Source organism: Gigantopelta aegis, chromosome 14, assembly GCF_016097555.1.
Source record: "Gigantopelta aegis isolate Gae_Host chromosome 14, Gae_host_genome, whole genome shotgun sequence".
In the NCBI taxonomy this organism is placed as follows: domain Eukaryota; kingdom Metazoa; phylum Mollusca; class Gastropoda; order Neomphalida; family Peltospiridae; genus Gigantopelta; species Gigantopelta aegis.
Window position 1 is genome coordinate 33,838,879 of NC_054712.1, and position 24,145 is coordinate 33,863,023.

At 39.1% G+C, this 24,145-nt stretch overlaps 1 protein-coding gene across 1 annotated transcript; it reads right to left on the reverse strand.

The window, feature by feature from the left end:
* Nucleotides 1-7,914: 7,914 nt before the first annotated feature.
* On the reverse strand, nt 7,915-23,944 carry LOC121388693. The gene is made up of 11 exons (XM_041520149.1): nt 23,867-23,944; nt 21,655-21,767; nt 19,107-19,294; nt 17,965-18,054; nt 17,036-17,151; nt 14,610-14,699; nt 12,230-12,380; nt 11,541-11,577; nt 11,016-11,074; nt 9,630-9,713; nt 7,915-8,991 (listed from the first exon to the last, which is right to left on the reverse strand). The coding sequence occupies exons 2-11, from the start codon at nt 21,734-21,736 to the stop codon at nt 8,932-8,934; spliced, it is 957 nt and encodes a 318-aa protein (XP_041376083.1). The 5' UTR covers nt 21,737-21,767; nt 23,867-23,944; the 3' UTR covers nt 7,915-8,931.
* Nucleotides 23,945-24,145: the final 201 nt, after the last annotated feature.

Genomic DNA, 24,145 nt, shown 5'->3' on the forward strand with positions numbered 1-24,145 from the left:
TGTGTACGTAGCATAGGCGTCGGAAACGGGCGGCAGGGGAGCACTGCCCCCCCCCCCCCCGCCCCAACTCTCAAACGGGGGGGGGGCACACTATGAACTCATTTAATAAGTGCCCCCCCCCCCCCCCGTTGCTGCCATCTTCCGACGCCTATGCGTTCGTACGCACGTATGCACATAACATACATGACATAATATACTATACAGTCATAGCTAGGATTTTTTGTTGGGGGGGGGGGGGGCAACAGTAGTTATTAGTCTAAAACTCCTTAAAAAGTTAAGAAGAGAATTTTCTTAAGTTTCTATAATGCTTTCTGGATTTTTTTTCGGGGGAGGGGGGGGCAGTTGGCTGCTAGCTACGGCCCTGCTATACATAGACACTGGCATGGGGAGGGGATGGTGTGGCATGGTCCAACAGTTTTTTTTCTCCTTTTTAATTATAACACTGGACACACAATCACACCTACAGATCATGTCACTAGACACACAATCACACCTACAGATCATGTCACTAGACACACAATCACACCTACAGATCATGTCACTGGACACACAACCACACATACAGATCATCAATCACTGGACACACAACCACATCAACAGATCATCTGTCGCTGTACACAACCACATAAACAGATAATCTCGCTGGACACATTCACGTCTACAGATCATCTGGACATCGCTGGACACAACCACACCTACAGATCTGTCACTGGACACAACCACACCTACATACCATGTCACTGGATACACAACCACATCTACAGATCATGTCACTGGACACACAACCACATCTACAGATCATCAGTCACTGGACACACAACCACATCTACAGATCATCTGTCACTGGACACACAACCACATCTACAGATCATCAGTCACTGGACACAACCACGTCTAGAGATCATCTGTCGCTGGACACACAACCACATCTACAGACCATCAGTCACTGGACACACAACCACACCTACAGATCTGTCACTGGACACACCTACAGATCATCTGTCACTGGACACACAACCACATCTACAGATCATGTCACTGGACACACATCCACATCTATAGATCATGTCACTAGACACACAATCACATCACAGATCATGTCACTGGACACACAACCACATCTACAGATTATGTCACTGGATACACAACCACACATACAGATCTGTCACTGGACACACAACCACACCTACAGTTCTGTCACTAGACACACAACCACACCTACAGATCTGTCACTGGACACACAACCACACCTACAGATCATCTGTCACTGGACACACAATCACACCTACAGATCATCTGTCATTGGACACACCACCACACCTACAGATCATCTGTCACTGGACACACCACCACACCTACAGACCATGTCACTGGACACACAACCACTGGCCTCGGCATCGTGGCAGGCCATCGGTCTACAGGCTGGTAGGTACTGGGTTCGGATCCCAGTCGAGGCATGGGATTTTTAATCCAGATACCGACTCCAAACCCTGAGTGAGTGCTCCGCAAGGCTCAATGGGTAGGTGTAAACCACTTGCACCGACCAGTGATCCATAACTGGTTCAACAAAGGCCATGGTTTGTGCTATCCTGCCTGAGGGAAGCGCAAATAAAAGATCCCTTGCTGCTAATCGGAAGAGTAGCCCATGTAGTGGTGACAGCGGGTTTCCTCTCAAAATCTGTGTGGTCCTTTACCATATGTCTGACGCCATATAACCGTAAATAAAATGTGTTGAGTGCGTCGTTAAATAAAACATTTCTTTCTTTCTTTCTTTGGACACACAACCACACCTACAGATCATCTGTCACTGGACACACAACCACACCTACAGATCATCAATCAATGGACACACAACCACATCAACAGATCATATCATTGGACACACAACCACACCTACAGACCATGTCACTGGACACACAATAACACCTACAGATCATGTCACTGGACAAACAACCACACCTACAGATCGATAACTGGACACACAACCACATCTACAGATCATCTGTCACTAGACACACAACCACACCTACAGATCATCTGTCACTAGACACACAACCACACCTACAGATCATGTCACTGGACACACAACCACATCTACAGATCAATTGTCACTAGACACACAACCACACCTACAGATCATGTCACTAGACACACAACCACACCTACAGATCATCTGTCACTGGACACACCACCACACCTACAGACCATGTCACTGGACACACAACCACACCTACAGATCATCTGTCACTAGACACACAACCACACCTACAGATCATGTCACTGGACACACAACCACACCTACAGATCATCTGTCACTGGACACACAACCACATCTACAGATCATCTGTCACTGGACACACAACCACACCTACAGATCATCTGTCACTGGACACACAACCACACCTACAGATCATCTGTCACTAGACACACAACCACACCTACAGATCATGTCACTGGACACACAACCACATCTACAGATCATGTCACTAGACACACAACCACACCTACAGATCATCTGTCACTGAACACACCACCACACCTACAGATCATCTGTCACTGGACACACAACCACACCTACATATCATCTGTCACTAGACACACAACCACACCTACAGATCATGTCACTGGACACACAACCACATCTACAGATCATCTGTCACTAGACACACAACCACACCTACAGATCATGTCACTGGACACACAACCACATCTACAGATCATCTGTCACTAGACACACAACCACATCTACAGATCATCTGTCACTGGACACACAACCACACCTACAGATCATCTGTCACTGGACACACAACCACACCTACAGATCCTCTGTCACTGAACACAACCACACCTACAGATCATGTCACTAGACACACAACCACACCTACAGATCATCTGTCACTGAACACACCACCACACCTACAGATCATCTGTCACTGGACACACAACCACACCTACAGATCATCTGTCACTAGACACACAACCACACCTACAGATCATGTCACTGGACACACAACCACATCTACAGATCATCTGTCACTAGACACACAACCACACCTACAGATCATGTCACTGGACACACAACCACATCTACAGATCATCTGTCACTAGACACACAACCACATCTACAGATCATCTGTCACTGGACACACAACCACACCTACAGATCATCTGTCACTGGACACACAACCACACCTACAGATCCTCTGTCACTGAACACAACCACACCTACAGATCATGTCACTAGACACACAACCACACCTACAGATCATCTGTCACTGAACACACCACCACACCTACAGATCATCTGTCACTGGACACACAACCACACCTACAGATCATCTGTCACTAGACACACAACCACACCTACAGATCATGTCACTGGACACACAACCACATCTACAGATCATCTGTCACTGGACACACCACCACACCTACAGGCCATGTCACTGGACACACAACCACACCTACAGATCATCTGTCACTAGACACACCACCACACCTACAGATCATCTGTCACTGGACACACCACCACACCTACAGACCATGTCACTGGACACACATCCACACCTACAGATCATCTGGCACTGGACACAGAACCACATCTACAGATCATCTGTCACTGGACACACAACCACACCTACAGATCATCTGTCACTGGACACACAACCACACCTACAGATCCTCTGTCACTGAACACAACCACACCTACATATCATCTGTCACTAGACACACAACCACACCTACAGATCATGTCACTGGACACACAACCACACCTACAGATCATGTCACTGGACACATAACCACACCTACAGATCATGTCACTGGACACACCACACCTAGAGATCATCTGTCACTGGACACACAACCACACCTACAGGTCATCAATCACTAGACACACAACCACACCTACAGATCATCTGTCACTGGACACACAATCACACCTACAGATCGTCAATCACTAGACACACAACCACACCTACAGATCATCTGTCACTAAACACACAACCACACCTACAGATCATCAATCACTGAACACACAACCACACCTACAGATCATCTGTTGCTGGACACACAACCACACCTACATATCATGTCGCTGGACACACAACCACACCTACAGATCATCTGTCACTGGACACACAACCACACCTACAGATCATCAATCACTAGACACACAACCACACCTACAGATCATCTGTCACTGGACACACAACTACACCTACAGATCATCTGTCACTGGACACACAACCACACCTACAGATCATGTCACTGGACACACAACCACATCTACAGATCATCTGTCACTAGACACACAACCACACCTACAGATCGTGTCACTAGACACACAACCACACCTACAGATCATGTCACTGGACACACCACCACACCTACAGACCATGTCACTGGACACACAACCACTGGCCTCGGCATTGTGGCAGGCCATCGGTCTACAGGCTGGTAGGTACTGGGTTCGGATCCCAGTCGAGGCATGGGATTTTTAATCCAGATACCGACTCCAAACCCTGAGTGAGTGCTCCGCAAGGCTCAATGGGTAGGTGTAAACCGCTTGCACCGACCAGTGATCCATAACTGGTTCAACAAAGGCCATGGTTTGTGCTATCCTGCCTGTGGGAAGCGCAAATAAAAGATCCCTTGCTGCTAATCGGAAGAGTAGCCCATGTAGTGGTGACAGCGGGTTTCCTCTCAAAATCTGTGTGGTCCTTTACCATATGTCTGACACCATATAACCGTAAATAAAATGTGTTGAGTGCGTCGTTAAATAAAAAAAAATTCTTTCTTTCTTTCTTTGGACACACAACCACACCTACAGATCATCAATCACTGGACACACAACCACATCAACAGATCATCTGTCGCTGGACACAACCACATAAACAGATCCTCTGTCACTGGACACAGCCACCCCTACAGATAATGTGTCACTGGACACACAACCACACCTTCAGATCCTCTGTCACTGGACACACAACCACACCTTCAGATCCTCTGTCACTGGACACACAATGATACAAACAGATCCTGCTACTAGACAGCACCAAATAGAGATCCTCTACCATTATTATTTTAATTATGTGACAAAAAGGACTCTTTCTCTGTGCAGCTGGTATCAACTGAGACCAAAACCTTTCTTAAAGATAAACTCTCTTGCTTTTCCACCAGTACGCTTCCAGAAAGTAATACATCAAGTCTACTGATTTTGATGTCTCATTGTCCAACCACAAATACATAAAGCAATTTTTTAATTCAGTGTCATAGGCCACGTCATTAACACACATTATTTAATGAAATCCGCAATCTTCGCCACACTCGATCACACCTACACACTCCCCTGAAAGGTTTGAAGAGAGTGGCAATCTGATTGCCTTGCAATAAACTGTAATGTTATTTGAAACTTAGTGATTGCTCACCCAACATTTCAGGAGAGTGATCTTCAGACTGCCTCAATTTTTTCCATGGTGAGAACTGAATCGGCAGCAGGTAATAAGGGAATATAGTAGGTAGATACAAGTGCTTCTTGATGCCAGAAGTATCTACTGAACACTGTCTAGAGTGGTCAGACTAAGTGCATAGCTAAAACTGATGGGGGATGGGGAAAGAGATGTTGCATGGATAGTCACAAGAGACAAGAACCTGTTGCAGTTGGAGAGAGATGTGAAGGTGGACAGTGAAAGATAGGATTTGCTAGATCGGGACAAAAGGAGTGAAAAGAAAAGGGGAATGCAGTGGGATAAAAAAAAAAACCCAAACAACAACAACCTACAATAATAGGTCTTCAGGTAGACAAAGGGGGTGCAAATGCTCCCACCCACCCTTTCCACGGTTAGGTATGGTCTTGGTACTAATAAAATGGTGCATGACTTTCAACAAAACAAATATTTCCTTGCTTGCAATGTTAAATGTTTTTTTTTAAAGTACACTTAGTGAAACATAAAGTAAAGCTTGTTTTGTTTAACGACACCACTGGAGCACATTGATTAATTAATCATCGGCTATTGGATGTCAAGCATTTGGTATTTTCGAGGAAACCTGCTACATTTTTTCATTAGTAAGCAGGGATATTTTCTATGCACCATCCCACAGAGGATAGCACATACGACAGCCTTTGTCCAGTTGTGGTGCACTGGTTGGAATGAGAAAAAAATTCCAATCAGTTGAATGGATCCACAGAGGTGGTTCGATCCTGTGACACAAGTAGTGAAACATTTTCATATGTTACTCTGTAAGGTTGCCAATTCAACACGATGATCTTCAAATACTGACAGCTACTGCTGTTCATTTTAAAATATGATACAAGGAAGGAAGGAAATGTTTTATTTAACGACACACTCAACACATTTTATTTTCGGTTATATGGCATCAGACATATGGTTATGGATCACACATATATTGAGAGGAAACCCGCTGTCGCCACTTCATGGGCTACTCTTTTTGATTAGCAGCAAGGGATCTTTTATATGCACCATCCCACAGACAGGATAGTACATATCACAGCCTTTGTTACACCAGTTGTGGAGCATTGGCTGGAACGAGAAATAGCCCAATGGGTCCACCTACGGGGATCGATCCTAGACCGACTGTGCATCAAGCAAACATTTTACCACTGGGCTACATACCACCCCTAACGATACAAAGCCCTACTGGACCACATCAATGTGTTTGGACAAACAAGGAAGCTTTTCAGTTTTGCCAAAAGGTTTAATAAACTATTGACATAATTATAACAAAACATTTGTTTGTTACGAATTTTGTTTTACCAGACTAACAGCTAAGCTGATTATAAACTTCAATTATAATCTAACGGAGAAAGAGTAAATAATAACACTGTCTAAAATCAAAATATGGTAAAGTAAGAAAAATTTAAATTATATTTCAGTAAAATTCAAATCAAACCATTTGACATCCTCTTAAAAGTTCAAGCGCATCCGTCCTAGGCACTTCTCTGAATTTCCTGATGGATGTGTCAAAAATGGTATGAAAAAGCAGTGGTGAAGTATCGTATTCCTGTAATCTTTCTGAATATGTAATTATTCTGAAAAATGTTCTGACTAGAGCTGGGCAGTATATAGTATAAACTGTTCAATATCGGTATCATATCAATACCGATTTACCATACCGAGCAAATTTCAAAATACTGACATTTCGATATTGAAAACTGTTTTCCGCTACAGGGGACATTATTTCAAAATCTGAGGGAACCGGAAGTCGGTTCACGTGGTTTTTACCTAGGTAACCAATTGTTCAGTTACGTGAATTATATTTGCGTAACCTGTGGATTACCTGATCGGTTACCTCAAAATTATATTTTAAATACATAGTTTTTAGCTGAAACATAAAGTTAAAACAAATACAAAAGAAAACATTTAAAAAAAAAAAAATGTCTTTAATGCTTGCTAAAGTTAACAATATTATAAAAGAACTGAATATCAGCCCCAGTACTGAAACAAAATACAGAGGCGTAGCCAGAAATTTGCTTAGCCCGAGCGGGGATATTCGGGGGGCCTCCCCCTGTGAAAAGTTTGAAACGCAGGACGCCTGTAGAAAGTGTAGATGCAATCTGAGCCTTTTTTTTTTTTTTTGTAATCTTTTTTTCGAGTCCATTTTAAGAGGATATTTTATAGAACAATTACAGACAGCCTCGACCTATTCCCGGATTTTGTTTTTGCATTAAGCACATGCGTACTGTGCGTAATGAGCTACGCATTTGAAATATATACATAATCATTTGGAGGGATTCCTTTTTGCTTTTTGTGGTGGCTATGCTACTTTCACTTTATCGATGGTACTTTATACTACAGTGACGTTCCAAATGGGTTTTTTTTAAAAGCTCATTATGCGATGGTAGTATTTTTCAATTTTTGTGACACTTTTGGATTCCTGTTTACATTAAAACTGTTTTTAACATATGCAAAATTATAGGCAATCCAATATTATTTCTACATATATTCCTTTAGGGATAAAATAGCAGCAGATAATTTAGCCGTCCCCAGCAGTCTGAGCACATTTCTTTAAAACTTTTGACTTGACTCTATACTGAACATTTACTGGTTGCAAATTACAACTATTGAAATATAACGTTGTTTACTGATTTGCTGCGCATAAGTATCTAAAATTCAGCCTAAAACATTTGTCGAAGTACTAGTAGTATGTCTGCATGAATAAACGTCCTGTAATCGTGAAGTTTGCTAGTTTTAATTTCTGAATGTTTACAGGTCATGACAAAACCTGTTTGCGGTTCGTGTAAATTTAACTTTGCGTAACTAACCTGCGAACAGAACGGCGGTTCGCGTGAAATATTGTGCCCTGCGCTATTTAGTAAAGCACTAACAATATATCTGACGTACCCAAACAGCTGAAAAGAAAAGAAATGAGGGCCTTGAGTATGGAATTTAATTTTATTAATTAATTAGATGAAATTAGCAGGTGAGACATAACTCTGGCATGCATTCAAAATACTGAAAATCGTGCTCGATATCAGTATCTGTATTGTATCAATACCGAATACCGTACCGATACTAAGGTAAGTCACCCCAAAAATACCGATACTAAGGTAAGTCACCCCAAAAATACCGATACCAAACCTGAAATTTCAATACCGCCCAGCTCTAGTTCCGACATATCCATCTGACCTCCCCAGTGGTTGCCTTTCTTGATACAGTCCTGAGTGATGCATTACAAATTACTAACTGTTTGGATCACACCACTAATGCAGCTAATTAATCAACTGCCTAAAGGGGCTTTTCTCTTCCCCATATGTAGAAAGTTGCACATTGTTTTTCCATTTTAATTGTTACAAAGGAGGGTAATTTACAGAAAGTCTTTTCTTCTTCTGTCTTCTCGAACATAAATACTTAGCTGTGGGTCACATGAAAGTTGGTTTACAGAGATTTCGCAGAATGGAACTTACAACAATCATCGAAAAATGTCTACTGGTTGATTTGTTTTTGGATCACTGATGCTCTCTGACAGGGACTGAAATACAATGACACACTAAAGTTAACAATCAGAAAGTTGAATATCTATGCAGGTGTATATGTGCAATGGGTGGGTTTCGGGAGTCAAAACCCTCTCCTGCTCACAGAAACTTTAATTTAAAAATATATATTTTCTGGGGCAGCATGATGACCCACCACCTTTAAATTTTGCTTACCACAGTCTAGACCCTCCTGCTAAAATTCCTGCCTGATATGACTATGATATCAAAAGCAGTTGTGGTGGACTACATTTTCATTATTAATTTTACCAATGAAGTGAATATTTTACAGTCAGTCGATAAAGGAATCAACAAGTAGCCTACTGGGGTAATTTTTGTGGTTGGAATAAATTATTGTAAAGTGGATTATTATTACAAAACATTCCCCCCACCCCCACAAATATACAGCTTAATATCTGTTAACTGTTGGTATCTAAAGTGTGTATCAGCAATGAAAATAATACATGCGTATAAATTTATATGCATAATTTTTTTTGCAGGTTTACAGTAAATCAATGTCAGCTTTTCACTGTTTGTTCCTGAGTAATATATCAGTGAAAATGAAGAAACCCTTTAAAAAATAAATTGACCTGAGTCAATGAAATGAATTCATAAAAATAATTGTTTAAATACTCACTGCATCTTTGTGCAGTTTGATAACACAGAGCCCTCCAAACCTTTTTGACACTTTAATTTGTGGAAATGATTCTATTGATGAAGTCTGAAAACAAAATAAACCAGCATTCTGAGAGTACTTCTAAAAGACCAACACATTTTCATATATCCTAAATTCAAGGGCCATAACTCTGTGAAAAGTTGATAAATTGCCATGAATGTTAAATTTTATCTGTAACAGTACATGATAAAGTCAAATACATAATTTCACCTCAATATCTCCAGGCATTACCAAAACAGTCTGGAAAACACATTTTAATATCTCCTAAGTTCAAGGGCCTTAACTCTATGAAAAATGGGTAAATTGCCACGAATGTTACATTTGATCTGTAACAGTACATGATAAAGTTATATACATAATTTCACCTCAAAATATCCAGCATAAAGTCTGGAAAACAAATTTTCATATCTCGTAAATTCAGGGGCCATAATTCTGTGAAAAATGGGTATATTGTCTTAAAAGTCAAACTTGATATGTAACAGAACATCATGATAAAGCTATACACAAATCTCAATATTTTGAGGCATTGCCAAAAAAAAAAGGCTGTAAAGTTTCAAAAATTCAAGGGCCATAACTTTATCAAATATGGGTAAATCACCATGAAAGTCAAACTTAATCTGTAACATACATAATAAAGCCAAACACAAAACTTTAGCTCAATATCTTGAAGCATTGCAAAAAAGAAAAGAAAAAAGGCTGTAATTTTTTTTTTTAATCTCCTATGTTCAAGGGCCATAACTATCACAAATGGGTAAATCACCATCTTAATATCTCAAGGTATTATGAGAAAAAAACCTATCCAGAAAACTATATGTGGGACAGACGGATGGACCGACAGACAGACAGACAGGTGGACGGAGATGAAAACTATAGTCCACTCCGGTTGGCTCGGTAGGGGACTAGTAAACATTAGAGACTGAGAAACTGAGCTGTACACACAGTGAACCTAGCATATAAAATTTACAAATAAAAAAATGTGATCACCACCATATGCTTAAATAAAAACACTGCAACGTATAACAGATAGATTTGAATCTGCTGCACGCCATCACAGTTCATAAATTCAGTAACAGGGCCATATACCAGGCATAAAAGAACTAGGTTAGCTAAAATATTAGTTTTGCTTAATGATACCACTAGAGCACAAGTATTGATTTATTAACCTGCTATATTTTTCCAAAAGCCACAAGAGATCTTTTATATGCACTATCCCCACAACAAACAGGACAGCACATACCACAGCCTTTGATACACCAGTTGTGAGGGACTGGCTGTGATGAGAAAAACTCAATCAGAGAAATGGGTCCTGTGTAAAACAAACTAAAACAGGATTTTAATTACATTTACCTCGTCATCAGAAGATGCAAGAATAATGTCTTCAGTACTAGGATCATTTCTCCTTCCAACTGAAATCATATTAAACAAAACATTAAGCAGACATAAAGGCAGTGTTTCTGCCAGAAAGACATTTTTGGGTATGGCGCTATGGAATTGAATGCAACCACAGTCAAGAAGAGGCATGGGGTGCCTTCCCCAGAAAGAAAATGGGTTATGTTTAGGGTTAGTTTTAAGAAAATCATACAGTAATGTCAAGAGTAATTAATTTTGTCAAAAGGATAACTTAAAAAAAAATGTCTGCAAAAACATTTGAGTATGGCACTATACCCGTTTTACCCTCTGGCAGAAACCTTGCCAGGGGGCGGAATTCTGAAATTTATCTTACATGAAATTGGGATCTTTTAGTTCTAGCTAAAAACCCCATAAAATTAGGCTATTTTCATGAGCATACAGACGTTTATGCCAATACTGCCTAAAGAAAAGTGTTGCCTTTTTACCTCGTCAAGGTGACAAAAATGCGACTTGTATCCTTACCTCTTTTTTCATGAGAAGAAAATGTTGGAGAAACATCCTGAAAAAGAATAATGATATTTAAAACAAAACAAAAAAATTCAAATTTACAATTTTATGATTTAACTTGCTTCACATTTTTAATCATAGAATTGTAACCAGCCGGATTAAACCCGATTTCCAACCACTGAACTTACTATGACTGGACATCTATAGCCCAGTGGTAAAGAGCTAACTTGATGTGCAGTCATCTTGGATCAATCCCCGTCAGTGGACCTATTCAGCTATTTCTCCTTCCAGCTGGTGTAACAAAGGTCATGGTATGTATTGTCCTGTCTTGTGAGATATTGTATATAAATGATCGATCCCTTGCTGTTATCAGAAAACATAGCATAGTTTGGAAGCAGCAGGTTTCCTCTCTCATTATCTGCTTGGTCCTTAACCATACATATCAGACGATATTAAAAGTTTGTTTTGTTTAACAACATCACTAGAGCACACTGATATATTAATCATTGGCTATTGGATGCCAAACATTTGGTCTTAGAGAGAAAACCCACTACATGTAGCATGGGATCTTTTATATGCACCATCTCACACACAGGATAGCATATACCACAGCTTTTGATATGCCAGTTGTGGCCGATGATATATAACCGTAATCAAAATGTTTTGAGTGCATCATTAAATAAAACGTTCCTTCCTTCGTTTACCTGTTGGCAGAGAATGTCCTCATGTTCGTCTGTCTCGCTGACATGATCTTGGCTGCACGTCTCGTGCTCTTTGTCAGTCACACCAGACTGAGTCAGCGGACCGCTGTCACTGCTGCTCGACACAGTGTATATCTGGTCTCCTTCCACAGGGCTAAAAGAAAAAAAAAGATCTACAATGAAATTATTATTATACTAAGAAATATTTTGAACTGGATTGATTCTTTTCTTTCTTTCTTAACTTATTTTCATGCTTACATCTAATTAAGGTTCAAGCATGCTGTCCTGGGCACACACACACACACACCACAGCTATCTGTGCTGTCTGTCCAGGACAGTGTATTAGTTGTTAGTGGTTAGTGAGAGAGAAGAGGGTGTAGTGGTCTTACACCCACCCACTGAGTCATTAAAACTCGCTCTGGGTTGGAGCCGGTACTGGGCTGCGAACTCTGTATCTACCAGTCTTTAAAAGCAGCTGAATAATACAGTGAAACTCCTCAAATTGGACCAAATACAAATTTAGTTTTAAGAGTTAAACAACTATGCCTTTCCTTTTACTTTCAGCTATAGCCACATTTTATAGGGGTGTCCGGTTTAAAGAGATTCTGTTCTAATATAGTGAAACCTATCTAAACCGGACCCTGAAAAAACCACCCTAAATCCTATCAAAACTGGCCAAGTTTCATGGTCCCTAATTATCTAAATTCTGTAAGCCGGAATTCCCTCGAAGCCAGACTTTTTTCACAGTCCCTTTTGTTAACTAAGAGATACCGGTCTAAACCGGATCATACCAGGGACCTAATGTTTTTCTGATTGAGACAGGATCCGCTGTTCAGAGGGTCGCATTTTTGAATTTCGACTGTTTTAGGACCATGAAACTTGGGACATGCAATTTTGACAGTTTGTCCAGGGTCCGGTATAGACAGGTTTCACAGTATTAGTACAGAACCTCTTTAAACCGGATACCCTTAAAAACTAAGGCTACAGCTGAAAGGAAAGGCATCTTTGTTAACCTTTAGTGAAGTGAAGTGAAGTGAAAGACTTTACGTGCACATTCAGAGCAAGCTGTTGTAGCGCACGCCTATACTGGGCACAGGGACCGGCCTTGGCCGGATCCCTCTGTCCAGGACAGGAAAGAGGTGGCGGAGGGTTAGAGAAGGGATGCTTGCACTGGCAAGTGCAAGGGAGCACCAGCAGTCCAAATGTTGGTGACAGGCGGGGTGTGTTAACCTTTAAATCTATAGACTTTATATATGGTCCCGTGGGTGTCCAGTTTTAAGGGTTTCATCATATTACTCAGCTGCTCAAAAGGATAAATCCTTGTCAAAACCCCTCCTTTTTACCCATCCCCACCCCACAAATCTTTCAAAAAAAAATATAATACAATTTATTCCAAATTACGTACAGGCCTATCCCTAAAATAAAACACTCTCTTCTACTGTCCAGGGTAGGACTTTTTGTAATATCAGAGTTCATGCCCAAAATGAATATGCCACCCCTGACCTTCCCATCTCGTATGCTTACAGGAGCAGTTAATGACTCCCTTCAAGGGTTTTTTCAGTCAGGTCTGTAAAACTAAATTTGCGACAGAAAAACCCCCACCTAATTTGGGTAACACTTAAAACAGTAGAGTTACACAAGGCTCATGTTTTTTTGGTTGAGCCAATTTTGAGATATGCACATGTATGTCAAGTATTTCCTTGAAAATTATTAACATGTGTTTAATTTAAGAAATATTTTATGAGCCAAAAACTTAATGTTGTAGCCACTTTGAATAAAAATGAGCAATTTGCTAATTTGGCCATACACAGGGTGAGCACTGATTACATGTATCCCCCTATTTTATTACATACCTATTCAATCTTACTATAGTGATAAAGACATTTTGAAACGTGTAATAAATTTATTCTGTATCGCACATATGTGCAATCTGAACCGGAACTTTTAAATGGGGAATTCCCTTTTTCTTTTTACTGCAGTTAGCGCCTTTTATTTACTGACATCATATACGATTTACAAATGACCTCACATTGTATTTGAAACATTACACAAGGGTGCCGCAGAGTACGATTCTTAGCGTTAAGTAAATCCATGAAAGGGGTTTTGATAATAGATTTAACAAAGTGTTGTTATGACGTTAAATTAAAAACCGTTTTTATAAAACATAAAAGAAGGTATGTAATAAATACAGAACTTCACATATGTTGTTTTCGCTTCCTTTTTATTGTACTCGTTTATTTTGCGAAAGAACATACCACTCAACCGCTATGCGGTCTCGTCGTATATATTCTTTCGCAAAATAAACTCGTACAATAAATAGGAAGCGAAAACAATGTATGTTAAGTTCTGTATATTTACAGTACATTCACAAGTGAAGGTATACCTTGTGTTGTCCGGTACGATTGATCTACCGGTCAGCATTGAAAAGGAGCAGCTGAGTCTGCTCTGTGCATTGTCCATCAATTCTTCATGACTGTATACACACAAATTAAAAAAAAGAAAGTAATGTTTGTTTTATTTAACGACGCCACTAGAGCACATTGATTTTTTTTGTTCATATCATCAGCTATTGGACGTCAAACATATGGTCATTCTCACACTGTTTTTTTAGAGGAAACCAGCTGTCGCCACATAGGCTACTCTTTTACGACAGGCAGCAAGGAATCTTTTATTTGCGCTTCCCACAGGCAGGATAGCACAAACCATGGCCTTTGTTGAACCAGTTATGGATCACTGGTCGGTGCAAGTGGTTTACACCTACCCACTGAGCCTTGCGGAGCACTCACTCAGGGTTTGGAGTCGGTATCTGGATTAAAAATTTCATGCCTCGACTGGGATCTGAACCCAGTACCTACCAGCCTGTAGACTGATGGCCTAACCAGGACGCCACCGAGGCCGGTACACACAAATATAACAATATCAGTCAAAGTTACCTAAATAAACATTAACACATCAAACTGAGATGTAACAAATAAAAAATGGCGAAGTGGCGACAGCGGGTTTCCTCTCTCAATATCTGTGTGGTCCATAACCATATGTCTGACTCCATATAACCGTAAATAAAATGAATGAGTTGTTAAATAACAAATCTATAAAAAACATTTATGTAAGTTTTCATTTCTAATAAAAGTTATTTTGATTTAAAAATAGTTTTTTAAAAAATCCTGCATTAAATTCCTCAATGGAAAAACAAAGTACTATTGAGTTACATTGTAACTCCCTTGAATAGTGACCAATGTGTGTGATTTTTCACCCAACTGCAAAAAGAAAATCACTGATGTATATTTTGATATATTTGAACAATTTCATACCATTTATGACTGTTGTACATACAATCGACAAAATGTGACACACATTTCTTATTTGTTTTAAATGATCAGCAATAAAAGTGAGAGAACAACCTTTGGTTCGGTATCAGTATCGGTATTTTGGGGGCGATTTACCTCGGTATCGGTACAGTATTCGGTATTGACACAACCTTTGGTTCGGCATCAGTATCGGTATTTTGGGGGCGATTTACCTCGGTATCGGTACAGTATTCGGTATTGACACAACCTTTGGTTCGGCATCAGTATCGGTATTTTGGGGGCGATTTACCTCGGTATCGGTACAGTATTCGGTATTGACACAACCTTTGGTTCGGCATCAGTATCGGTATTTTGGGGGCGATTTACCTCGGTATCGGTACAGTATTCGGTATTGACACAACCTTTGGTTCGGCATCAGTATCGGTATTTTGGGGGCGATTTACCTCGGTATCGGTACAGTATTCGGTATTGACACAACCTTTGGTTCGGCATCAGTATCGGTATTTTGGGGGTGATTTACCTCAGTATCGGTACAGTATTCGGTATTGACACAATACGGATACCGATATCACACAGTATTTTCAGTATACTCTGCTTTAAATACATGCTCGAGTAAAGGCTCACCCACTAATTTCATCTAAATAAAATTAAATTCCATACACAAGTTTCATGCTGTCAAGCCAGTCCTGGGAGAGTGGCAGTCCACCTATAGGCAGTGCTGGAAGGATGAAATAGTTTTGTGTTGTGCTTGCATCGGTCATACATATTTGACTCATTCATTTATTTTGAAGAAGAATCCTCCACCTCAGTGTGACCACTGTCAGTGTACTCTGATGGTACGCCACATTTTGGTGGATGCAATCATCCTAAAGAAACTATAAAAAATATATTTGGACAAAGAAATGTGATAGAATCATTTCGATTCCATCCAGAACTTTTACTGCAATTTCTTCGTGATACTGACACTGTGTTTTAATTTAAATGTAAAATTTTTATCTTTCTGTTCATCATCACATTCTTTTTGCATTTACTATAATTTGACACCCAATAGCTATGTATTTTGCATGCTGGGGTGTCGTTAAACATCTATTCTATTCTAGACACACACACCGACAGCCACACACACTTTCTCTCTCCCTGCCTCCCTCCCTCCCCCTCCCTCCCTCCCTCCCTCCCTCTCCTCTCTCTCTCTCTCTCTCTCTCTCTCTCTCTCTCTCTCTCTCTCTCTCTCTCTCTCTCTCTCTCTCTCTCTCTCTCTCTCTCTCTCTCTCTCTCTCTCTCTCTCTCTCTCTCTCTCTCTCTCTCTCTCTCTCTCTCTCTCTGTTTTCTTTTTAGCTATCTCGCATTCGTCAGATATATTGTTAGTGCTTTGCTAAATGGCAGGAAACATTTTTCAATACCAAAATTTCTGTATTTTAAGATTTGCTCAGTACAGTAAATTGGCACGATTGACACGATACTGATACCGAACAGTATATACGGTATACCGCCTAGCTTTAACCTTTGAGTGTGAGAACCCAGTAATTTGGCAAGCCCCAGTAAGTCATCATGGGAACCCGTTTGCAGGTGATTCAATAAACCATCACTCAGAATCCGCATGGATGAAGACTGATGGGTCTGAAAAGAAATTCAGCAAATTATCAGTACAAGTTAAATGTATATATGAAGTTATTTCCAAAACGCGATATATGTTAATTTCTAAAACTGCTTGTCAGTATAAGTTAATTATATATATGAAGAGTTATTTCCAAAACACGATATACATTAATTTCCCAATTTTGGAGTTCATAGTGAGTATATTCAGTCTTTGCCATAGGCAAAATCATGCTGAGGAAGGAAGGAAGGAAATGTTGTATTTAATCACTCAACACATTTTATTTATGGTTATATGGCATCAGACATATGGTTAATGACCACACAGATATTGAGAGAGGAAACCCACTGTGACCACATTAAGGTGAGATGAAACTCACTCTGCTGAAATGAGGCCAGGTGAGCAATCGCATCATGTTTTAAATAAAATGGGCAGGATGTGGCCCAGTGGCCCAGTGGTAAAGCATTCACTTGATGCACGGTCAGTCTAGTATCAATCCCCATTGGTGGCCCTATTGGACTATTTTTCGTCCCAGCCAGTGCTCCATGACTGGTGTAACAAAGGCTGTGATATGTACTATCTTGTCTGTGGGATGGTGCATATGAAAGAACCCTTGCCACTAATCGAAAAGAGTAGCCCATGAAGTGGCGACAGCGGGTTTCTTCTCTCAATATCTGTGTGGTCTGTAACCATATGTCCGACAACGTATAATCATAAATAAAATGTGTTGAGTACGTCATTAAAACATTTCCTTCCTTCCTTCCTTCCTTCCTTCCTTCTGTTTCATTGGTGAATAAACAGTGTCTGCTTTTCTTCTTTCATAAAAATGTGGTTACCTGTTGCACATTTCTTAATGGTAGCTTTGCTTCTAAAACATTCACACAATTTCCTAAAACTCTTTTCAGTGTGTCTGCATTTTCATTAGTCTGAAATTAAAACACATCAAAACTACAATAGAATTCACCAACTTCATGTAATAGACTTTAAGATTAATTTTATAATAAACTTATGATCTATGAAATATGGCAATGTACTCTTATAACGAACAGGAAGGGACCATGATAATTAGTTTGTTATAGTAGAAGTTGACCGTTTTCATTTCAAAAGTCGGACATATTGGATTTTTCTCACTTAAAACAAACACAAAAAATGTGTAACAGAACTTAATTCAAAAGTTCATTTAACCCTGTTTTTTTTAAAATTGTAATATGTTTTTGTCTGCTTACTTAACAGCTGCCTCATAATTCACAAAACGGTTTACTATGTCTTTCATTATGGTCATTTTGTCTGAAAATAATTTGTCGAACAATATCATTGTGCGTTGGCTCCTCAGCAAAGATAATTCCCTAAGAGGGAATGATACTATTGCACGTAGCGCAACTATATTTGACAGTGGTAGACTTGTTAACTAGCAGAACGACAGTGGCATGATGTCATTAAAGATAAGTTTAGCAATGAAACATACACAGTGACGTGACAAAATACTGTGTCTATGTAGCTTATGGTGAACAAAAACATTTTAGTTTATTAATTTCTGGGTGCAGACCATTGACCCATTTACAACATTTTACATAATAGTTTACAATATACAAGAACATGATATCAGTAAATAAAATACATTAACTAACAACTAGCAAGTAGCAGATCTATATTTAAGTGCTAGTTTAACATACATTATGCGATGCATAAGAATGTGTGCATCATTATAGTTCAATAACTTACTAAATTTCACAATATTTACAAGATTCTGATACTTAGGAGGTATATATTTTACAGGTCAGTATATGCTTTACAAACAAGTATAAAATGCAACTCATCTTCAATACAATTATTACTACATTTGACATATTTTGTTTTCTAATGAAGATATGGGGTTTTTTTCCCTCGAAAATTACATTGTAAAGGTATAAATTCATGAATTCTCAGTAGGCATAGTATATGTCTATTTTCTCTTGCATTGATGTGTGTTACATCGTACCTTCTTTTGGAATGATTCTTTAAGTTGTTCGTAAACCTTAGTTTTGGAATAAATATGAATTTCTTCAATTATGGTCAATGCCAGATCATAATTTTCTACATCTTCATCAGTGACTATTTTAGAGATTGCTGCCAGAGCCAATCTGATGTGTGAAATTTGTGTTGAAGTAGGAAATTTTTCAAGTAATTCTGAAAATAAATAAAGAAAAACACATGGTAATCAACATTTATAGCAGTGCTGTACCTAGTTGGAAGGGGAGGGCAAGGGCAATTGTTACACTCCCAGAAAAAATAAGAGGAAATTTTGTTCAGTATCAAGTCACAATTAACAATGCAAGTTTTAGTTTGCTACACAATTCTATTATGTTAAGTAAGACCAAACAACATAAATTTCTGGTCTCTGGTTAGCATGTGCATCGATTTTGACCCTTGCGCTTCAACATTTTTTTTGTTAACTTCTCGCGGTATGACCTCAATATTTGCCAGGCTTTTCTTGCTATAACGTAAAACTGCATTTAACTGGAACCAAAATGCCATTGTGCATGAACTAAGACGTACATTCTGATTTCAATTTGAATATGCCCCTTATTTCGGTATCAAATATACCCACCTTTTTTGTGCATTCCATTCCGACATTTTTGTTTGTTGGCCTAACAACTGTTAATTAATTTGATGTTCATCTCAATTCATGTTAATAAATAAAATTATCTAAATTTTAAATTAAATTTATAAAAAAAAATGTAATATAAAATTCATTATTAATCTAAATAGTTTGTTTGTTTTGTTTAATGACACCACTATAGCACACTGATTTATTCATCATCAGCTACTGGATGTCAATCACATGGTCATTTTGACAGTCATAGAGAGGAAACCCGCTACATTTTTTTCATTAGTAGCCAGGGATCTTTTATATGCACCATCCCACAGTCGTGGTGCACTGGCTGGGACGAGAAAAACCTAATGGGCCCACTGACGGGGATCGATCATAGACTGACCGTGCATCAAGCGAGCGCTTTACCACTAGGCTATGTCTCGCCCTCATTACTAATCTGGTTCTTAAACAAAAATATTTCAAATTTAAAAAATTTATTTAATAAAAAACATATATATTTACATGAAAAGGCAGGAAATATTTCTTTAATGACACCTCTGCACATTTTAAACTAGGGCTATCTGGTGTTTATAGTCGGTTTGCGTGAAAAAGAGAACTGATGAATTGGCATATAATGAATAAAGTTTTAAACCCATACCCATAACGCCTATGCCAAGCACTGAAATTGCACCCTTGTCCACACATCTGACACCCATCTTTTTGATAACGTCTGACTTTAATAGAAACTGCTCAGTGGCGCCCCCACCCACTTCAAGTGGCACCCAGGGCATGTACCATACCTGTCATACCCTATGTACGTCACTGCCCATACCAACTCAAATAAAAATAATTGCAAAATAATTTAGTGTAAATAAAAGTTTCTTTACGAATTATCATCAAATTGCACAGGCTAAATCTTATTTTACAATGCAGGTATGAAGACAACTGATGGAACAGCCAACATAAAGGACACACTGTCCTATCTTTAGTGTTGATGTACTGCATTATCATATAGGCGTACAGGCTTTCATTTTTATAGGGGGTAGGGTCTCCACAAGTCCAAAATATTGGACTCGAGTACTCGAAGGTCAAACTCGACCCGGACCCGAGTACCCGACACTTACACTAGATGATGATGAGATTAAGGAATAAAGTAAAATAGCATTATGCATCTTAATTTCAGTGCCGAACATGGATGGCATGATTGATATGTTCAGTGTTGTGACAGACGGACGGACGGATGCCAGTTTAAAATGAGAAAATAGAGCTTGCCCATATAATTATTCTGTGACTTATATCGTTGATTATTTACTGCTGAAATTATTGTCCAACATTGTTCATTGTATAATAGGTGATCATTATATTTTATCTTGTACAGGTACTCAAGTCCTGTGAACGAAACCGACTCTGGCTAGACTTGACCCGTTCCTGAGTGCTCGAGTACTCTTGGAGACCCTACATACATACAGGCTTCCATTTTTGTAGGGGGTAGGATGATTTTTGCCCGAATTAACCAAAAGTGCCCAAATTTGGATTACAACATTTATTCATCCTGACAAATAGGGTTGCAAACGAATCACCATATATTTTTCTATGGATTACAACTAATATTGTGGGTAGAATAATGAAAATATATTGTGAAAATGTTCAGGTCAGCTCATTTGGCCTGAATTTCTCTATTGTTTTTGCCTGAATTTGAAGATTTTCTCCAGGACTTGCACCCCTGCCACTCCGTCTCGTATGCTTATACATTATCGATTATTTCAATAACAATGTAGCTAAGTCTGTTCTAAGCAGTTTGTCTTCAACCCTGTTTCAAAAATAAGATTAATCTATATAATTTGATGGCACTTTGTTAAGAAACTGTTCTATTTACATAGAAATGTTGCACCACCACAATTTTTAAAGACGAGCTCATATAAGTGATGAATAGCTGAAATATTTTTCTTCTTACCATGAATAACGTCATAAAGTTTGTATTTGCAGGCATATTCAAAAAGACATCGGACAATCTTATCTTCATCACTGATGCTCATTATTTCAGCTTTCAGGTTTCTTCAAGTTCAACTGTTCAAGAATTAAACTAAAGTCAGTAAAGATAGAAGCAATAATCATTCTGAAAGTACTCAGGGGTGGGAATTGGTGAACTGTAAAAAAGAGGAAATCTAGAGGGGTCCCGGAAATTCTTGAAATCCTAGGCTAAAATCGGTGCCATCTGACACATTTTGGAGGAAAGAATGATACAAGTGCAAGGAAACGCAATGTTCCATGAGAGGAAAACAGTTGATACAAGGAGAATTCCCACCCCTGAGCACTATTTAAATAATACATATACATGTATGTACATGTTCCCTACTGGGCCCAACAAATTTTCATATCTTCTAAATTCAAGGGCCATTAACTATGGCAAAATGCCAAAAATAAGTAAATCCCAACATAAGTCAAACTTGATCTAGCTGTAACTTTACATTATAAAGCCATGCTGAATATCTTGAGTATTAGTAAAAACAAAATCCAGAAAAATAAAATGTGGGACAGATGGACAAAAGACAGACAAAACCTTAAAAACGTTAGTATCAGGTTGTTTAAAGGGACAGAACCTAGTTTCAACCCATGAAAATTAACACTAAGTTTAGTTAGTCTACAAACCTGTAACACATTTGGATAAAGTTACAATTGAGTGCAACACAAGCCTGTGACTTTGAAATGGTGAAATACCCTCTAAAAATAGACCAAACCTCGACTCCATAACTGTTACTTCTCAGATGCACATGCTTTTTTAAAAATATGAGAAATACATTTTGTGATATTAAAAACACAAGGATGACCAAAAACACTTCAAATGTACGGAAATGGATAATCTCAACAGTAAAATATAAGTAAAGTATGATTTTAGTTACCAAAAAAAGGGCTCTAATAGTCAAAAATATACCTAAGTATTTAAAAACTAGGGTATGTCTTTTTAATGGCAGATGTCGTCATTTGGAGATATCACTTGCTTCCCATCACTCCCATGGATAATACTTTATAGCTCCCTTTGCGTGTGAATTAAGTTTGTTTTGTTTAACGACATCACTAGAACTCAATGATTTATTCATTCATTTCAACTTATTTTTGTGCTTATATCACATTAAGGTTCAAGCATGCTGCCCTGGACACACACACCTCAGCTATCTGGGCCCTCTGTCCAGGACAGTGGGTTAGTTATTAGTTGTTAGTGGTTAGTGAGAGAGAAGAGGGTGTAGTGGTCTTACACTTACCCACTGAGTCGTTAAAACTTGCTCTGGATGGGAGCCGGTACCGGGCTGTGAACCCTGTACCTACCAGCCTTATGTCCGATGGCTTAACCACGACACCACCGAGGCCGGTATTGATTTATTAATCATTAGTTATTGGATGTCAAACATTTGGTAATTTTGTTATATAGTCTTAGAGAAAAAAAATGCTATATTTTTCAATTAGTAGCAAGTGATCTTTTATATGCACCATTCCACAAGCAGGATAGCACATACCACAACCTTTAATATATATCAGTCGTGGGACGAGAAATAGCCCAATGGGCCCACTGACGGGAATCGATCCCAGACCGACCGCAGATCAAGTTAGCACTTTACCAGTGGGCTACATCCCACCCCGTGAATTTATATAGAATTAATTGACTCCCCATAATCAAAGTCAGGGGTGCAATTAATCACTGTCCTCAAAACAGTGGGGATAAGAGAGAAAAACAGAGACAGACACAAAGAGAGTGAAAGAAAGAAAGAAAGAAAGAAAGAAAGAAAGAGAGAAAAAGGATTACTTAGGCTAGTCTGTAGGTACGTGATCAACCAGCGCCGCGTCATTAGCGCACAGTGGGCAGCAAGTCTGTCCCATAGTGAACACCTTTTTTCATACTGTAGTTATGGAAGGAGAGTTAGGGAGAGAGGTGAACAGAGGGAGTAAGACATGCAAGAAAGAATGAGGAAGAAAAAAAGGAGGGGGAAAGAGAGTGAAAATGAAAGTGTGTGAGAGAGAGAGAGAGAGAGAGAGAGAGAGAGAGAGAGAGAGAGAGAGAGAGAGAGAGAGAGAGAGTGCAAGCACGCACGCACATTGCATCGAAGTGTGCAGATTTAATTATTGGTAGGATATGATAGAATGTATACATGTTATTTCATCAAAACACCTACAACAAGTGTCTGCACGAAATCGTTCCAGAATAAGTTTAAAAGACTTTGTCGGCTTTTTTATGTCCCACTATCTTCTTATATAAGGGAGGTTACTCTACATTTTTGTTTTAAAGGGACGGCTTCCTTAACTTCAGTCAGCCGTTTTTCGCTAACGTTTGCAAACTATTTTGACTGATTCTCAGTGTTAATTAAGTATTGCGTAAAAAACAGTCTAGCGAACTTTAGCGACAAACGGTTGACTGAACGTACCCATGTAAACAGCATTAGCTAAAAAAAAAT

Bases quoted from the DNA above. Each gene is read 5' to 3' on its own strand.
- LOC121388693 (XM_041520149.1), bottom strand. From the start codon at position 21,736: ATGAGCATCAGTGATGAAGATAAGATTGTCCGATGTCTTTTTGAATAT. The intron at 11,075-11,540 runs GTAAGGATACAA...ATATGATTTCAG, and splicing joins TTCTTCTCATGAAAAAAGAG to TTGGAAGGAGAAATGATCCT. The intron at 8,992-9,629 runs GTGAGTATTTAA...ATTGTATTTCAG, and splicing joins TCAAACTGCACAAAGATGCA to TCCCTGTCAGAGAGCATCAG.